The sequence below is a fragment of the Calypte anna genome, chromosome 10, assembly GCF_003957555.1.
Source record: "Calypte anna isolate BGI_N300 chromosome 10, bCalAnn1_v1.p, whole genome shotgun sequence".
NCBI classification, from domain to species: domain Eukaryota; kingdom Metazoa; phylum Chordata; class Aves; order Apodiformes; family Trochilidae; genus Calypte; species Calypte anna.
Genome location: NC_044256.1, coordinates 8,114,833 through 8,131,345, shown reverse-complemented (window position 1 = coordinate 8,131,345; position 16,513 = coordinate 8,114,833). Strand labels below are relative to the sequence as shown.

The 16,513-nt window shown below is 38.6% G+C and overlaps 1 protein-coding gene across 9 annotated transcripts in view; it reads right to left on the bottom strand.

Moving 5' to 3' along the window:
- Window positions 1-16,513, bottom strand: part of USP3 (ubiquitin specific peptidase 3) — a 59,509-nt gene that overhangs the window by 10,651 nt on the left and 32,345 nt on the right. For 7 of the 9 annotated variants that reach the window (XM_030456750.1, XM_030456749.1, XM_030456746.1 and 4 more), the window contains 5 exons: window positions 13,704-13,764; window positions 11,172-11,303; window positions 4,524-4,607; window positions 2,844-2,925; window positions 286-368 (listed from right to left, as the gene is read on the bottom strand). In XM_030456750.1, the coding sequence (XP_030312610.1) occupies window positions 286-368; window positions 2,844-2,925; window positions 4,524-4,607; window positions 11,172-11,303; window positions 13,704-13,764 (442 nt within the window). The remainder of the gene's footprint in view (window positions 1-285; window positions 369-2,843; window positions 2,926-4,523; window positions 4,608-11,171; window positions 11,304-13,703; window positions 13,765-16,513) is intronic. The other 2 variants (XM_030456752.1, XM_030456753.1) reach the window with 1 other exon arrangement.

The window sequence follows — 16,513 nt, the reverse complement described above, 5'->3', positions numbered from 1 at the left end:
AGAACCCCCATCCCTCAGAGTGCTGTTTCTGCTTCCACAGCAACCATGAACATCAACATGGTTCAGCAAAAGGGCAGGCTGCTTTTCTGCTGAGGATACTGCAGGTTCCTCTGCAATGTTGCATCAGAACAAGTTCCTCACACTGCTACACACAACTTTATGCACACCCCCTTTCCTGTAAAGCCAGGTGCTTCCATACATCAGTATGCTGTATTGCCTTGCCCAATGCTACAGCACAAGCCACTCTCACTGAGGAGAAAGTGATGGGGAAAGCTTGGGAGGTACCTGAGTGACTGCAGGATTGCATTCATGAAACACGTGTTCCCCAGGTTCCGAAGGCCTGTGGCACAGAGGGCAGTGGTGCTTCCCTAGAAGGCAGAGAAGTTAAGTTAAAGACAGACTTACCACAGCTCCCTCACTTTCTCCCCACAAAGTTGTTACAGCATAGATTTAAACAATAATAAACCACACTGTCTGAAAAGTGCCATTTCAAAGCCAAACCAATCACCTAACCAGCTCCAACTGCCTTGAAGCTCCACGGTGACATGAAATCTGTTTTCTGATTATTCCTGACAACAGAAAACTATACTACCTCTCTTCCTGTGCATCTAAGTCTAGATTAGAAGAATACAGAGTTAATCACAGGCTTTTGTTGAAAAGTTTTTGTGTGTATATGCATCCAGTACTCACACTCCAATAATGTTCAGTCAGAACTAAACAGCAATGTCCCTGAAGTGCCTTTTAAAAATACAACCTGTCCTTATCCATCTACTCCCATGTCTTATATGCACTGTGTGGCAGTCTGCAGGTTGTTTGTAAGTCACCAGCACTGCCCTGCTGTCTTCGTGGGGTTTAGTGGTGGCCAGAAGAGTCTTTGCAGGACAGCCAACAGCATTTATTAGGGAAAAAAATAGTGAAGTTGGACCATACAAAGAAAAAGCAATGTACTGACTGAAGAGAAGCATTACACCATTTAAAGCCTAGGAGTTTCAAAAAGTTAAAGCAATGGTACCCACCGACAAGCTTGCTTTTTGCAAAATAAACTTCAGGGTAGATTGGGAGGAGGGTGAAGACAAATGTGGACAAAGTTGTACTTATGATTTTTAGCATCTGCAACATTTGGACACATTCCACTGTCTAACAAATATCACACTGAAAGTTCATCCAATTTTTGAGTATTCTTCATTGTCCTAACAATTTAAAAGCTAGACTAACCTTTAGTGGTAGTATCTCAAAATTAATGTATTACATGTCACCAAAGTCTACATGCAAATCTGAGCTAGCAAACACATATTCAAAGTGTTCCAATAAAACAACTTTGAGTCCCCAAAACTACCACAAACGTCATATCTACTTAAGAACTTAGAATAGCAGCATATTTGTGTATCTGTTGTTAAAAAAACACCACAAGAGTATTGTTTATATAAGCCACTTAGCAATTCAGTAAGAATTGTTTCATGAGACACCTGATTTCCAATAAAGGAACAACACTTTTAAGTATAAACACCACAGCATCCTTAGCATATTTTTTTCTCCCTCTTGCCCAGGGTGAGACAGCAGGGTATTAATGCAAACAGCACTGCCCAGACTTTTCTAGATAAGGATCCAATGTGCCAACAGTAAAACAGATCATTTGTTGCTATGGGCAATGTTCAGGTATCAATAAAACTGAGAAACTAGCACAGAATAAGGAGAATAAGGGCAGCATTAAGCTCATGATTTCTGATTCTTTCTTCTCTGTACCTAAATGTTGCCTAGAATTTTCTTTATGGCTTTTAAAGGCTTTGAGTTTTCCAGACAACAATGCTGTGTGTTGTTGCCATAGCAAAAAAACCCCACTTCTTCTCCAAGGCCTCCTCAGTCAACCCAAGATTGGGGCAGTACAGGAATCATAAGCAGCACATTCAGAGGACCATAAATTGACTGTAGGTAATGCATTTTTCAAGTAACTAAACCCGTGCAGACTTTGCAAAGCAGGAACTGACTGCTCTGCTACACCCTACCCTCCTATTTCCATTGGTACTCCTCCCAAGAACTACCCTAAGCAGTTAGGTAATTGTTCCTCATAGCTGAAGACAGCTATTAGTTCAGCTCCCTCTGACTACAACGCTGTCCTGCAGCCCTGAAGGTTGAGGAAGAACAGCTCTGCTCTACCAGACCTGGTGAAAATGGAGCACATGCATACAGCTGAGTCAGCATCTCCCTGCCTAGAATCTGGGAGAAATTATGATTAGAAAATCCCACAACTCAAACAGTACAACAAAGACATTTGGATTGGGGCAATCCAAATTCTTCAGCAAGGGCTGGATCCTCACCTAGATGCACCTCACCTTCTGCAGGTGCCTAATTAAAACTGCAGGAAGATGAGAGAGAGAAAAGCTTTCAGAGTAGCCCACAGTTCCTCTTGAAAGCAAGTTTTACTAAGCTGTTTTTTAAATATTTTACTTTTTTTTTTTTTTTTACTTTTCCCTAACAATTACTCTTAGTCCTCTAGAAAAAAAAAAGGTGCTTTGCCTGCTCAGGAAAGTACTGCAAGTAAATCCATTTTAATCCCAAGAGCTCCTTCTAGTTTCACTGATGCCACGGAGCTCAAACTGCCCTGAAGCTCCACCTTGACATGAAAACCCTCCTGAAGCACAGGGAAGCTCAAAGTCTAGATCAACAGAAATGCAGAGCTTACCACACATTCATTTGTGAGAAGGGGCTCCTCTAGGTGTGTGGTCAACATGAGAAAACCAAAGTGCACCAAGGAGAGCTTGGGTCACTGATTATAAGTATTTCCAAGTCTAGGCCAACTACAAGCCCCAACAGCTTTAGTAAAACCCCTTAAACTTCATACTTACATTTACTTTCAATAACTTGCTGTTCAGAGATGAGTTTTCCAATAGTTTTCTTTTCCTATGTCTGTCTGATGTAAAGGCTGAACTGTTGAAAAGCCATTAGGAGAGGTTACTTACTTTAAAAACAAGGTATTGTGTGAAATGGACAACACAGTCATCTTCATGTTTAACACAGCCATTACAGCAGCTACCAGTTGCCATTAAGACAGCAAAGACTGCAACATAAGCCTTCTATGTCTTAAAACAGACTGCATCTTCCACAGAGTAAAGACCCAAATCCTGTTTTCAGCACTGAGACCTGAGTTTATTGCATTAAATTATGTGAGTGGCCTTATAAGCATGTTACTTTTCATCTAAAACGGTGATCTTTTTCCTTAATCAAAGGAATTTTAATACAGACTTTGCCATAAAATACTCCTGTTAGAAGAATCATCTCCACCATCTAAGACAACTTAAAAAGTCAGGACAAAATAAGGCTACTGAAAATAAAAATACCTTGAGTGCTAATGTTTACATACCATAGCTGACTTATTTAAAAACACATGAGGTTACAACATCTGTGTAGTACTAATGCAAAGTTACAAGAACTAGTTATTCTTTTCCACACCACTGGAAATTACTGGCCCCTCAATTCTATCAGTTACTGATTTCTCTCTAATCTAATAGCAAAATCATAACTTGTTTTGTATTTCAGGGTTGGTGGTTTTTTGATTTTTTTTTTTTTAATTAAAAAAAAAATAATCTCCAAACCTTCAAAAAGTCACTACATACAATGGAAGCCTCCATGTTATCATTCACCTCCCAGAGAGCTACATCTCCAGGACATTTCTGAAATACTAATGTGCACTTCTCATTATGTTTCAACATCCTGACATCTCATTACATATCTGAGAAGCCCACCAAAACCAGATGCTAAAATAATGAAAATGTTAATATTACTAACAGAGAAAGTAACACTTAACTATAGGAGGATCCTGAGACTTCACAAAATCCCAGCAATTTCTTAGCAGAAGTCCCATTTGAACTCCAGAACATTCAAATATATTTGGTAGCTCTGTATGCAGACATACATCTTAGTATTATATAAGATTTTCAAGTAATCTGTGAAAAGACTGTTTGCTATCTGGCCACAGCATCTGCATCACAAAGATGTTTGGTGGAACAGAGACAAAGGCAGATGAAAAACATGTCTCTTCTGTACAGTTCCAAATTCATAAGCCTTCCTAATCTTATTTTATAAAAAAACAAGCTCTGTAATTGTTATGACTACTTTGCCCTGCAGTTCTGTTTCAATTGCTCTGCTCCAGAAACTTTTTTGCTTTTGACAACAGTCAAACAGTTGATTCTGTTCTGCAAATTCTCTCCCATTTAGATGAAAGAAAAAATTATTGGCTAGGTAGCAGGAGAGTTAATTGATATCTAAATTCCCCTATCACCATATGCTGCTTCTACAAGATGCACTGTATAAGAAACAAAACATACAACATCAGGCAAATGCACCTGTTCTGCACCTCTGCTTCTCAGTGATGAAAAAGATATTCAAACTTGCACTGTATCACACACACAGAAGGGCCAAAATATATATATATTAAATATGCATGTGCACATAAAAGAGAAATACGACTTCAATTATGCAATACTACAAGTTGACCCAGGCAGTCTGAATGTAAACAAACCACTTACTTTTCCAAGTTCTGTAGGTGCTCTCTGACCTTTTGTACCAGGCCCAGCTTGGTATCATTGACTACAAAATCATCACAGCGATAACTGCAAGAAAAACATTTATCAAAACAAGCAAAGAATTTCAGTGCAGTACTCACAACAGTCATGCAAGCCTCTGTGGGAAAGCAATGAAAAGACTCAGTGGAAGACTACATGGGGAACAAAGAAGCACACCCCCTGAGCCTGGTTCCCCCTGCAAACTACCCTATGGCAGGAGAAGGTACAGGCACAACCTTGTTACATGTTTTTACTTCATACACAGTCCTTTATTAGCAATCAGATGCTGCACTGCTTTCTCAATGCAGGATTTCCAGTTCAACAAAAACTAAAACTTAAGGTGTGTCCAAAAGTAACATTAGTATACAATCCATAGAAGATTTATCAGAAAAGATCACCCTGCAGCAGGTAAACAGAACAGGGCGTTTTGTTACTGTGTAGCATAAATTTAACATTGTATAAAAACCTGAGATGAAGAATAGATACACACATAATGTGACAATTTCTGGTACAGAAAAAAAAAAACAGGGAAAATGAAGTCAAGAGATCACATGGATTTTCTGAAGTCACAACAAAGTCTGTGGCAACTCACATTTTGTGCTTTAAGCACAAATACTACTCAACTTCTCATATAGCTTATATATCTACAGAAACTTACAAAACTTAAGGTAGCATTTTGAGCTTTTTCAGGGTAAGTGTGCAAAAGTACATTACTGGGTTGAAAAAAAGAAACTGATCTCCCCACTGACTCAAAGCAAAAGTAAAGTGAAGCCAAATCAAAATGGTTTCTCAGCAGAAGCAGAGGTTACAAAAGTCTACAATCCTATCATGTTCTACAAAGGTCTCACATTGCCAAAGAAGTCAAGTTGTTCTTATAATTTAATATTCAAACTGTAGACTTGTAATGTCCCATGAAGTTCACTAATGCAAACAAAGGGCACAGACCATTTTTAAAGGAGTAGAGCATGGTCTTTTAGGAAATGCTAAAACACCCAACTCACACTGTATTTCACTATTTTCCTGAGTAAATCCCCAGTAGACACAGATTTTAGTAAATGAGCAGGTAGGAACAAAAATTGTCACAAGGAAAACACTGTTCCAAGACAGCATTATTTCTGCTGCTTTGCTGCACTTCTTGCCCCTACAAGAAATGCCCCTTGCATTTCTTGCCCTCACAAAAAAGGGGAACAGAGAGACTCGAGTGATACAGACCATTCTCATCCATGCTCTTCCATTTGCAAAGGGAAGACTATGTCTGTAGACAGGGGTGTAGCAGTAGAAAGAAGAGTAAGAGGGACAAAAATCCCTTAAAACCAAGAAACAAACAATCAGCAAGGAAGCCCAGCTCTGCTGAAACTACATCTTGGTCTACCTGTTGGTAAACCAAAAATTCTGTGCAGCTTCCTTGAGTTGTTGCAGAAGGAGGCAGTCAGCAGAGTGGCAGCCTTGCTGCTGAGCACCAGGAGCTGTAGGTGACACTTCACAGTACTCTTGTGGGGTTAGCCAAGAGCTAACTCAAGAACCAGATAACCTGTATCCTGGCATGAGAAACAGGAAGGTAAAAAAAGACATGACACCACTTGTACCAGCTCTTTTGAGAGCACTGTGACAAAAAGGGAGCAGAGACTTGTCACAGCTTCCCATCCTCCATATCTCTCAAAGGTTACTCAGCTCTGAGTAGTTTCTCAGTACTGTGAAGCATAAATTGCAGCTTCAAATTCTGGCAGACAACTTCACACTTGATGTGAAAAAAACTACCTTACTCTGACTATGTGTAATATCATAACAATAGCTATTTCTCTACTTTCCCTTTTGATTGACTCAGATGCAAAATACACCCTCACAGTCTTAGGTTACTCCTCTGTTGGAGCAGATGTGTGCTTCTACCAACTTCAGGCACAACTGGAATTTACAATATACTTGGCTGCACAGCTCTGTGATGCAGCACAAAGGCAGCAATACTTTCAGTGTCAATTCAAACACTGAGTTCCTGCAGAGATTACAGAGTTGAGAAAGTAAAGGCCCTCGCCACTGAAAAGTCTGCAAGGCAAGCCTGTACAGGATCTCTGCTGATTTTTACCTCTGAGAAGAAAAACTGATTTTCGAGATTTCCAGAACACAGCAGATACGTAAGAAAGATCTAGACATTGTAAGATGGTTATTGCCATTAATGTAATTCTAATTTTTATTTCTTAAAATAAAAATTTCTTATTTTTTTCTTTCAACAGACCTTGCTGGGTGGAGAGGGGAAGAAGTCTGTAAGAAGACTTTTTTCAGTAGTCTAGTTCAGCTTTATTGGTCACCTACAATTACCTAATGAAGTGTTCCTGTGTTTACCACTCCCACAGGACACCACACCTCACAGAGAACCATCAGAGAAAACTACCCAGGCAAGCTTTGGCAAGAGAGAAACTCGGTGCAGGCAGACACAGCAGAGTCCAACTCCTCCTTAACACCAAACATGTCCACACCCCCAGGTACACCAGGAGGGTTACACTGCTATCCTGGTTATGCAGCTACTGACATTATACACAGAGAATGAAAGCAGATGCAAGCTCACTGAAAGCCTGTAAGCCAACTTATTCCTGAAAGGTGATTTAATAGTTCTTCCTATGCCCTAAAGATCACCTTAACCTTGTTCTCAGTCTGATCTCACGTACCTGTTACATCTTTACATAAAACTGCAAGTTAGCACTTCCCTCATGATGGAGAGAGGAATAAAAGCAAATATGTCACTAAATGTCAGGGTTCCTGCGACAGTGGAGAAGTAATTTCAAGATTTACTGAAATCCAGGAACAACTTATCAATTTTCTTTTAATGGACAGGTTTTTAAACTACCTCCCTTGCAACACAGGATTCAGCATTACTGCTACAATAACAGCATTACTAACAGACTATTTTTTTAAATTTGCTAAACCCACACACCTTAAAGGTAAACCGCTGAGAGATTACTTCCTCTGTGTGAAGCTGATAGATGAAACAAGTGTTTAACTCCTCAGAAATTAATACACCTTCTAACACACAGCAATCATACAATATGCTTTTAACAAAATTTTACAGAACAAATCCTATACTTCAGGGGGGGTCCCTAGTACGGATTTGCACAATACTTTTCTCTATATACACTTTCCATTTTTAGCAATTTTGCTACCACCAAGACCTGGGCTTTTCTGGCCTCCTTTCCTGCTAAAATGGCAGCAAGCCAGTGACTGCAGGCACTGATCTGGGGCACACTCAGAGCCCTTCAGTAGATTACAGAGCTTCAACCTATGTTTAAAAGCCTTCATTGGATTTGAAGAATTACAGGACAAGAAAAACTAAGAAAATACAAGCTTCCTTAGTTGTACTAAGATCTTATATGAGTAACAACTCAACTTTTACTGTTATGCTAAAAGGCTTTTTTACCTTAATTTCCACTGAGTACAGAATGCAAAAAAATGGTCCAAGGCAATCTCATTTTCCCATGCTCATGTGCTAGCACAGTAAGACTGTTTTTCAAATAGAAACACAATCACACAAAGACTAGAAAAGGATTTTTTTTTAAGTCTTTGGCACTTATTTTTATATCAGCCCGTGTGGGCTGAACATTTGCACAACCACATCCCTTTAAGAGATAATAAGGAGGCTAATGGGTCAGAAACCTGACCTGCAAGTTGTGTATGGGATTAAATGAACGTGGGAAACATATTATGGAAATACATAAACAGGGTGGCCTTTCTTCTTCTGTGCTAAGCAACTGCTTGTGGACTAGCACAGAGCAAACAAATTTACAAGAGTTTTCTTTCACAAAACACGTTTCTGAAAGCAGCCTTCTTACATATATCATTTTATTCCCCCTGCACAGAAAACAAATCACTTACAAGACAGGTGAAAGATCTGTACTGCTTGTAAACTCTTTGTGCTTCAGAACTGACCTGCTGAATAACTCCAAAAAGTGGTAATCAGTGCTTAGGATCTTAAGTATAATTCAGTCTCAAGATTTAGTTTTGCATCTACTGCCTCAAGAGTGACCAAAGAAACAAGAAGAGAGCTGTGGTCTCATTTTAAATAAAAGATGAACATTCTCTCAGCTTTTCTTCGTGAGGACTGAATAGGTAAATAGAAGATCAAAACTCTCAGGAAAACAAAATCCTAGCTGCCCAAGACTTAAAGATACTTCAATCATGCCTGTATTTTTCAAATATTACAAATTCACAAATACAGTAATGCTATGTTGAAAGAAAAAATACACAGAGTTCCACACTGAAATGCAATTACAGCAGACTGCTTGATCTGGTTTTGGTTTACAGCAAGACTGCATATGAACTAAACAAAATTCAATAAACCATGGCAGCTTCAACAGTCACATAGTATTTCTTCCCCTTGAGCTGACAAAAATAGCTAAGGCAAACCCTGGACTGCCCTCTCATGACAGCATGAAAGTTTCTGACATGGCCAAATGCCTTCTGCTTAGGGAAGAATCCACACAGGTCTCTTCACTGCTCCCATCACACATGCTAAGGAACACAGCAAATTTGGATTCACAGGATAAAAACAGAATAAGAGCATTATACTCAACTCTGCAGCATACAAAACTGAAAATGAAAATATAAGCTAGCACTACATCCAAATATCTCCATTATTGTTACAGTAGAAGTAAAATTAAATTAAGTTGTAGTACGGTATTTTCTTGCCTTTCAAATTATTGAGGTTACCCACATTGTTAGCACAAAGTAACTAAAATTTCCCTTAAATGAAACTTCATTGCATACACACAGCACTGCCTGCTAGATTCATCTCTTCAGTGAAGAAGCTAACAAATACATTTCAAAATTCAGTCTCCACAGTAGCAGCTATGACCTGAATTATCTGTTTTGCTTTAATTGGCAAGTACTATTCGACAGCAGCCCCTACAGTACCACCTGAAAGGCAGAAGGTGGTCTGAATGCTTTCTGCTTCATCTTTACACACCTAAGCTCATTTCCACCAAAAAAAATGGGTTCAATGACAAATCCAGATAACTTATTCTGATAATCAGGTGGGAAAAAAATGTAATATCCTTAATGAAAGTGAGGATACAGTGTGTTTGAAACTTGTTCAGCTTCTCATTAGCACAGGAGAGTTAAAATGTGCGTGAATTATAAGCAATATGAACTCCCCAAGGCAAAACTCTCTGCAATGAGTTCCAGTTCATCCACAGATGACTCAGCAGCCTTCTACTTCGATTACAACAGAAAAGACATCACATGATTAACTGCTCCTCATCTGCCCTCCCACAAATATGCTGTGAAACACCAGTGAGCTTCCTAAGCATCTGCCTGCTCCTCACAAGCCTGTTTGTTCCAGTAACAGACCCCATAGTCCTCAATTTGTCTGTGGCTGTTGTGCAATGCCCACGCTGGGTTTGGGATAAGGTCAGCAGGGTGCTCTGACTTGCTTGTGTAACTCATCAAGCTTCAGCTAGTTGGGCATGCTATTTGTCATAGGACATGGAGATATAATCAAGACTTAAAACACCCTACTGAAATTCCTCCACACATTATTACCTTCACAGTGACTGGAAGAAAGGTCATACTTCAAACAAAACAAAAAGCCAGAACACAGAACTTAGTTAACAGCTTTAATCAGAAAAGTGGAATTAGCTTTCCACTGCTGTTCCAATGCCAATAACCCATACATTATGTATCATGTAGAAAAAAACCTATGTTTTTACAAAAAGTCTGGTAATTTAAATAAAATGTAAATAGAAGCAAAACCGTCTTACATCACAAAGCTACTCAAGCTTTTCTTCTATGCTTAACATCCATGCTGTCATTGCTGCATGGACCATCTGAACAATTTTTTAGTTGCTCCGAACAAAATTTCTTCAGATGTGACCACTTCACTGTGATTTTACTTGCAGGGAATAAAAATACTTGTTACAAAAGTGTTCCTCATAAAACTGGATACCCAAACATCAGCAGCCACATTTTTCCCTGATGCAATTCACAAAAGGTAATTGTTTAACCTGTTACTTGAACAAAATACCCATCAATGGAGCTATAAACTCAGTAATTTTACAAGACTGTGATCTTGTAACAGATCCCCAAAATAATTTCTGAGATCCTGCTATTTAATCTTGCCAGCAAGTTGATGCTACTTCTCAACACAATCCATCACTTCCCCAAACTCATACATGTTGCACCAAATCTCCAGAGAGGCCTTTCTTTCAGAGTAAAGAAGAAAATTTAATGTGAGGGAAAAAAGCAGACAAAAAGCACACATACACACCTCATGTTCATATCTTTTAGGAATTACAGAGCATGACTTTCTGATACTTTAACAAGTAAAGAATACATGAAGGGCTAACCAAGTTGATGGAAGAAGTAACTAAAAACATTGCTTTTGCAATTAAAAGGTTACATTCTTGACATGCACCAAAGCCAACAGAAGCAACTCCAAACCTCGTAAACAGCATTTATTTTAAAACGTTTCTGCTAAATTATTTGAAATGCAAGAGTAGCCACAACCAATGCTACAATACACATGGAAAAGCAGAGTTATTTCATACAGCCAGGATTGGAAATTGAAAATGCCTATAACATGGTTCTACTATGTAAAACATTGTCAAATTACAGTGTTTAAACCCTTACCAGTATGTACTGTAACTACTGCAATCCATACACACAGTATGCTGAACTTTCTCTTGTTTTTCTGTTTTCTTGTGATTGGTCATAGGAATCTGTGCATCTTCGTAATGCTTTTTTGCATGGCCATTCACATATCTAGAATAAATAAAACCCAAAAGTCTTGTAAGCAGTTACAGAAACAACATTCATTGCAAAGAAGAAAAAAGGCAGCCTAATAAGCATCCAATACAAGTGTTAAAATATGCAATTCACTTCTGTGAAATCATAGGTTAATCTTTCTAACATTTTACCCTTTACTCTCTCATGGTGTCCAAATTCACTTTTTCACCCTCTTCACAACCACCACAAACTTGTATCGTTGCACCAAACCCCAGGATGGGCCCTGAACAGACTGATGCACCTTCTTCACAGCTGAGGGAATGATTAGCTCTTTTCCCTCATACCTGTAATGCAGTTAGCTCTCCTTACTGCTTTCCCATATACCTTTTTCACAGCTCTGCTTTCCCCTCCCCACCCCAGCACTCACCTTGTGTGTGACTGCTTGACATGTTGAACCCTACGTGTAACGACATCCATTTTCAGCTTTCCCATTGTGCAGCACAATCTCACATTAGAGCATTCTACATTTTATAGAGTTCATTAATTTGAGAGGCTCCAAGACTTGAGGTCACATAACTGAAAGAGAAATCTAAAATCCTATGCCTCTTTTGCTGACACCGTGACCATCCTCACACCCAAAATTTGAGATCCAGAAAATAAAGACATCTTTAATTTAAAAAAATGTCATTACAAATGCAAGTGCCACAAGTACTGGCTGAAAATCACGAACAATTAGAAATTCATGGCCAGACCTCAGGTGAATTCCCTCCTCAATCATTTCTTGCTTGTTGAACTCTGTAATGCTACCCCATAGGAACTCTGCTCACATTCCACATAAAGGTCTTTGTATTCTACACGTCTTCATAGAGGCAGGTATAAACAGTTCTGCACACCCAGCTGTGCTGGTTAAGGCACTGAGGGCAGAGGGTTACAGACACTGCTGTGCTGGCAGAATCCTGTGGCAATTATGTTAAAACCCGAAGGAGCTGGCTCTGCTTGCAGGAGCTGGGTTTCTATCCAGCAGTGCCAACGACAGGTTTGTAAAGCTAAGCTCCCATTAGAAATGCTCTGCTGATTTAGCATGGTCAGTAATGTTGCCAGTGATTCTCATCCAGAGGATGGACTTCAAGTGGAGATCTGAAAAGCTCTATTTCCCTTCCCTTAATTTCAATCATAATCTGAACAGAAAAATACGTGGTGTGCTTCATGACCAAAACCACTCCCATTACAAGGTATGTTCTCATTCAATTCTCATGCTTCTTATTCATGCTTCTCATTCAATTATCTAAGGATGGGAGCACTCTGAAAAGTCAAAGCAAATTCCATAAATAACATATTCAGTGGTTACTAACTGCACATACGAAACTTGTATGTAGACAGCATTTTTTCTTATTATTAGTAACAAGTAAAACATTCCAAACTGTTTCTTTCACATCATGACATAATATGAAATAGCTCCCCCATTCTTTAGGTCTCACCAAGTATAAATTTATACATTAAAAAATTTTGTGCTGAAAACTTTTGAGTAAGAGACATTAAATTGTAGCACTTACTGCCATCCAGATCAAAGAAACAAAAGCTAGTGGTTTTTTAATCCTAACTTTGTCTTTTTGTAAAATACAAAGTCACCAAGTTTAAGGATGTTTTTCCAGATTAAAAGCACAGCAGCAAGGATGTTATCCTACAGATAAAAACACATTTATATCTCAGATAGTACCTAAATGTCACAATTAACTGCATTCTCATTAATATGTGCCTCTCAAACATTTATGTAGCAGCAAATTTTCTACAATTTTCCTGACATACAAATAACAGCACTGACTGTATTAACCCTCTACAAATTCTTTTGATATATTTCAACTAGTATAGACAAATAACAGGTGCATTCTGATTTAATTCTGATGGTAGCAGTTATTATATGTGGTATGGCAACAGTTTTGTTCTAAAACAACATTTCAGTATATTTAAGGTATTTTCTGTCCAAGCTGGATGGTTGCTATTTTTCTAGTAATATTTTTTAGTAATTTTTAGTAATTTTTTTTTTCAAAAGTAGTATGTGCTGACTTTGGATTTGTGGGTTTCCAAGACTTTTTACTAGCTTAATCCTATTACGACAGAAAAATCTTTCACAGAATAGAACTTTGCAACAAAATTCACTGAAGTAGCAGTTCTCCAGGCACTTTCTGAGCTAAGCAAACACAATCACTGTAAACTTTTCTTCTGGAAAGAAATATGTTAAGTATAACCTCTCAGCTCCCATCACATAGGAAAGAGGTGTTCAGTATAAACATACAATATTAAATGAGATCATGAAACATTTATTTCAGAGATTTAAAAGGCATTCAGGAAAATTCTGCATTAGCTGCCCCAGAGCTGAGCAAAGGACAAAGATACAGATCTGACTGAAATATTTGCACAGTAACACTTTGTACCCACCTTCCACAATGGACACTCGAGCACGTCAGACAGACCCATGGACTTTTATTTGACCGGCACACTACAAAGATTCAAAAAAAAAAAAACCCAACAGCAAAAGTGTTAAGTGAATTGACTCTGATATTACACTGATATTACAGTTGCATAACACATCCCGAGTGCAAGCAATAGCTCTGCTGATTCCCCCTTATCAGCAGTTATATAAAATACCCAGTCATGTTCAGTAACTTGTAATAGAGACTAAACTAACAAAATAAAGAGCTACTGATACTGAAGCACATTAGTTTTCTTCTGGCATGGGTTTTAGTCACAAGCTATGTACCTGTTACTTCCCATTTAAAATTTCAAATTTTTTTTTTGTTTGTTTGTATTATACCCACAGAAGATCCACTTCATTTTAAAATACAATGCAGAAATAACAAGCACAAGGAGCAAAACCACAGGTAAACTTCCTTCTGGCTTTTAAAAAGGCAGTCCATTGAATACAGGAAAAAAAGGCACAGCACTTGTTTCATAAAACTAGTTATATAAGAAGCCATTTTAGAGCAGATACTGCAAGAAAGCCTGGCAATCTGGTAACAACCCACAGAGTAAATTAACTGCAATGTATGATAATATGCACCATTTATAAAATGTGTACTCCTATGATGCAGTGCTGGTAAAGGCTTTGCCTTTTCAGTCATGAGCAAGAAGCTGAAAAGTTAACATTCAACATAGCACTGTTCTTTGGGACAGTAAAATATGTTATCTAACTTTTTAGCTGTCTTTTATGGCCAGAAAACGTAAATTAAATGAACACTGATGTTTTTAAACTAAACGGCTTAATGGGAAAATCCGCAGACACTAGGAAAAAGTGAAACATCATCCCAAGGTAGAGTAACTGAACTGGAATATTCCAACTTTACTCCAACCTAGTAGCAAAAGTCTGCAAATTCAGATCAGAAACAAAATCTCAACAAATGCCTTTTGCATTTCAGCTTGGATCAGTATAGCTGACCTGTTATGTCAATGTCAACTGAACCAAAAAAGGTGACTTCATCCAAAAGTACTTCTGTGCAGGTCACCATGTTACTGTAGTTTAACCATAAAAAGTACACAGCTTGTTTTGGGAACCAAGCCCAGGCTGTTTTGTAAAGGCTGTAGAGAAAATCTGAAATGCCTGATTACCCTAATCTTGCTTCCATTCAACATGCTCTTAACAGAAGGACCAAATTATTGCTCTTTCTCTACCGATATTTTGCAGCCTTTTCTTTAGTGATGTAATAAAGAACTGCTTTAAAACTTAAATGTAAGCACAGTTCTGTAGTAGCTGTGGCCTCAGGTCACTTGTTCTCCTGTGGCTGGCAAAGTCACAGGATTGCATTTGATACCACAGCTGCACTACTGCCAGATTCCTGGTGGTGGGTGCTGTATCTTGCAGGTTTCTTAACTTGGCTGCCTTGCAGAAACTGCTTCCTGTTTGTCTCCTCCTCTTCCTGCTTCTTTTTTCTTTTGCCAGTTTCCAAATTATGCACTATGTTATTTACACAAAAGTAACATTTTCACGGGTTGCTTGTACTTTCACATAGTTGTAACTTTCTCATAGTGCAATATAGTGTTTGCCAGGGGCATTCATCTTTCACGAGACTGCACTTGGGAGGCAGTTTTCAGTAAGAAAAAAAAAGTCAAAATTCAGAAGGACATATCTGAGTGATCATGAGGGTAGGATGGGGTGGGGGCCCTGTGCTTACAGTGCCAAACTGATTAGCCATGCCTTACTCATTCTACTTGGCATAACTTGTGAACACTATTTATCTGGATGATTTACAGAAAGTGGAAGCTGCAAGGGGAAAGCCACCTCTGAATAGTTCCCAATTATGTATGAGTGTGTATGTAGTGGTGTTTGATTGCTCTCTTCTTTACAGAGGGTTTTGTGGACTTGTAACAAATGGGTATTCAGATTTCACTTATACTTGTGCAGAAGACAGTATTTTCTCTTACTACAAGATGAAAAATCGTGTTTCTAATGATGAAAATTCCTGATGAAAAATCATGAATAAGCTGATACTGATGTAAACCACAAATGACTTACTGCTTTGGACAACTCTGCCACGTTAGTTGTCTTCCTCCCCTAACTGCTTGAAGCTGTTCTAAAAATATAGCAAAATGAGGCAGTTGGTAACTGTTGTGGTTGCTGCTGCAGTTCCTCAAGCTGAGGAAGCAGCCAGTGTTCCTTAGCCTGTATACCAATAAATAATGTGTAACAAACACAGAGAAAAATGCAGTTAAGATGTTCCCTGAACATAAGTTTGTTTTGAAGTAGGAGGTGCTAACACAGTACACCCCTCTTCCTTGTTTTTAAATAGCACTCAAAATAGAAATTTATGCCTTGAAGTTTTTTTTGTTTATTGAGGAAAGACACATGTATCCCTACCAGTGGGTTTGGGAGTCTTTCTTCACAATTCTGTATAACTGTCTGTCCTGGAAGTCCTGAACACCCAAGTCTATTTTAAAAGCCAAGTTCCAGAGCTGTGTAGTATGCTTTGAACTGAGATTTGCTATGGATCTCTCTCTTGTTTCTGGTCTACTTTTAAGCCTAGTGCTTTCATGTCAATACCACATCTTAAAGAAGTAACATGCACTTTCTTTACAGATAAAGCCAAACTTCTTACCTTTAATTTAGATTATAAACAGCTCAGGGCAGTGATTGCACTCTTGCTGTGCATCCCATGGTGCCTGTCTTGCTGGAGACCTGACTAATGCCTGAAGCTCCCAGCCTAATCTAATTTATTAATAGTAACTAAGGGACAGCAACTGCTTCAGGATCTGAA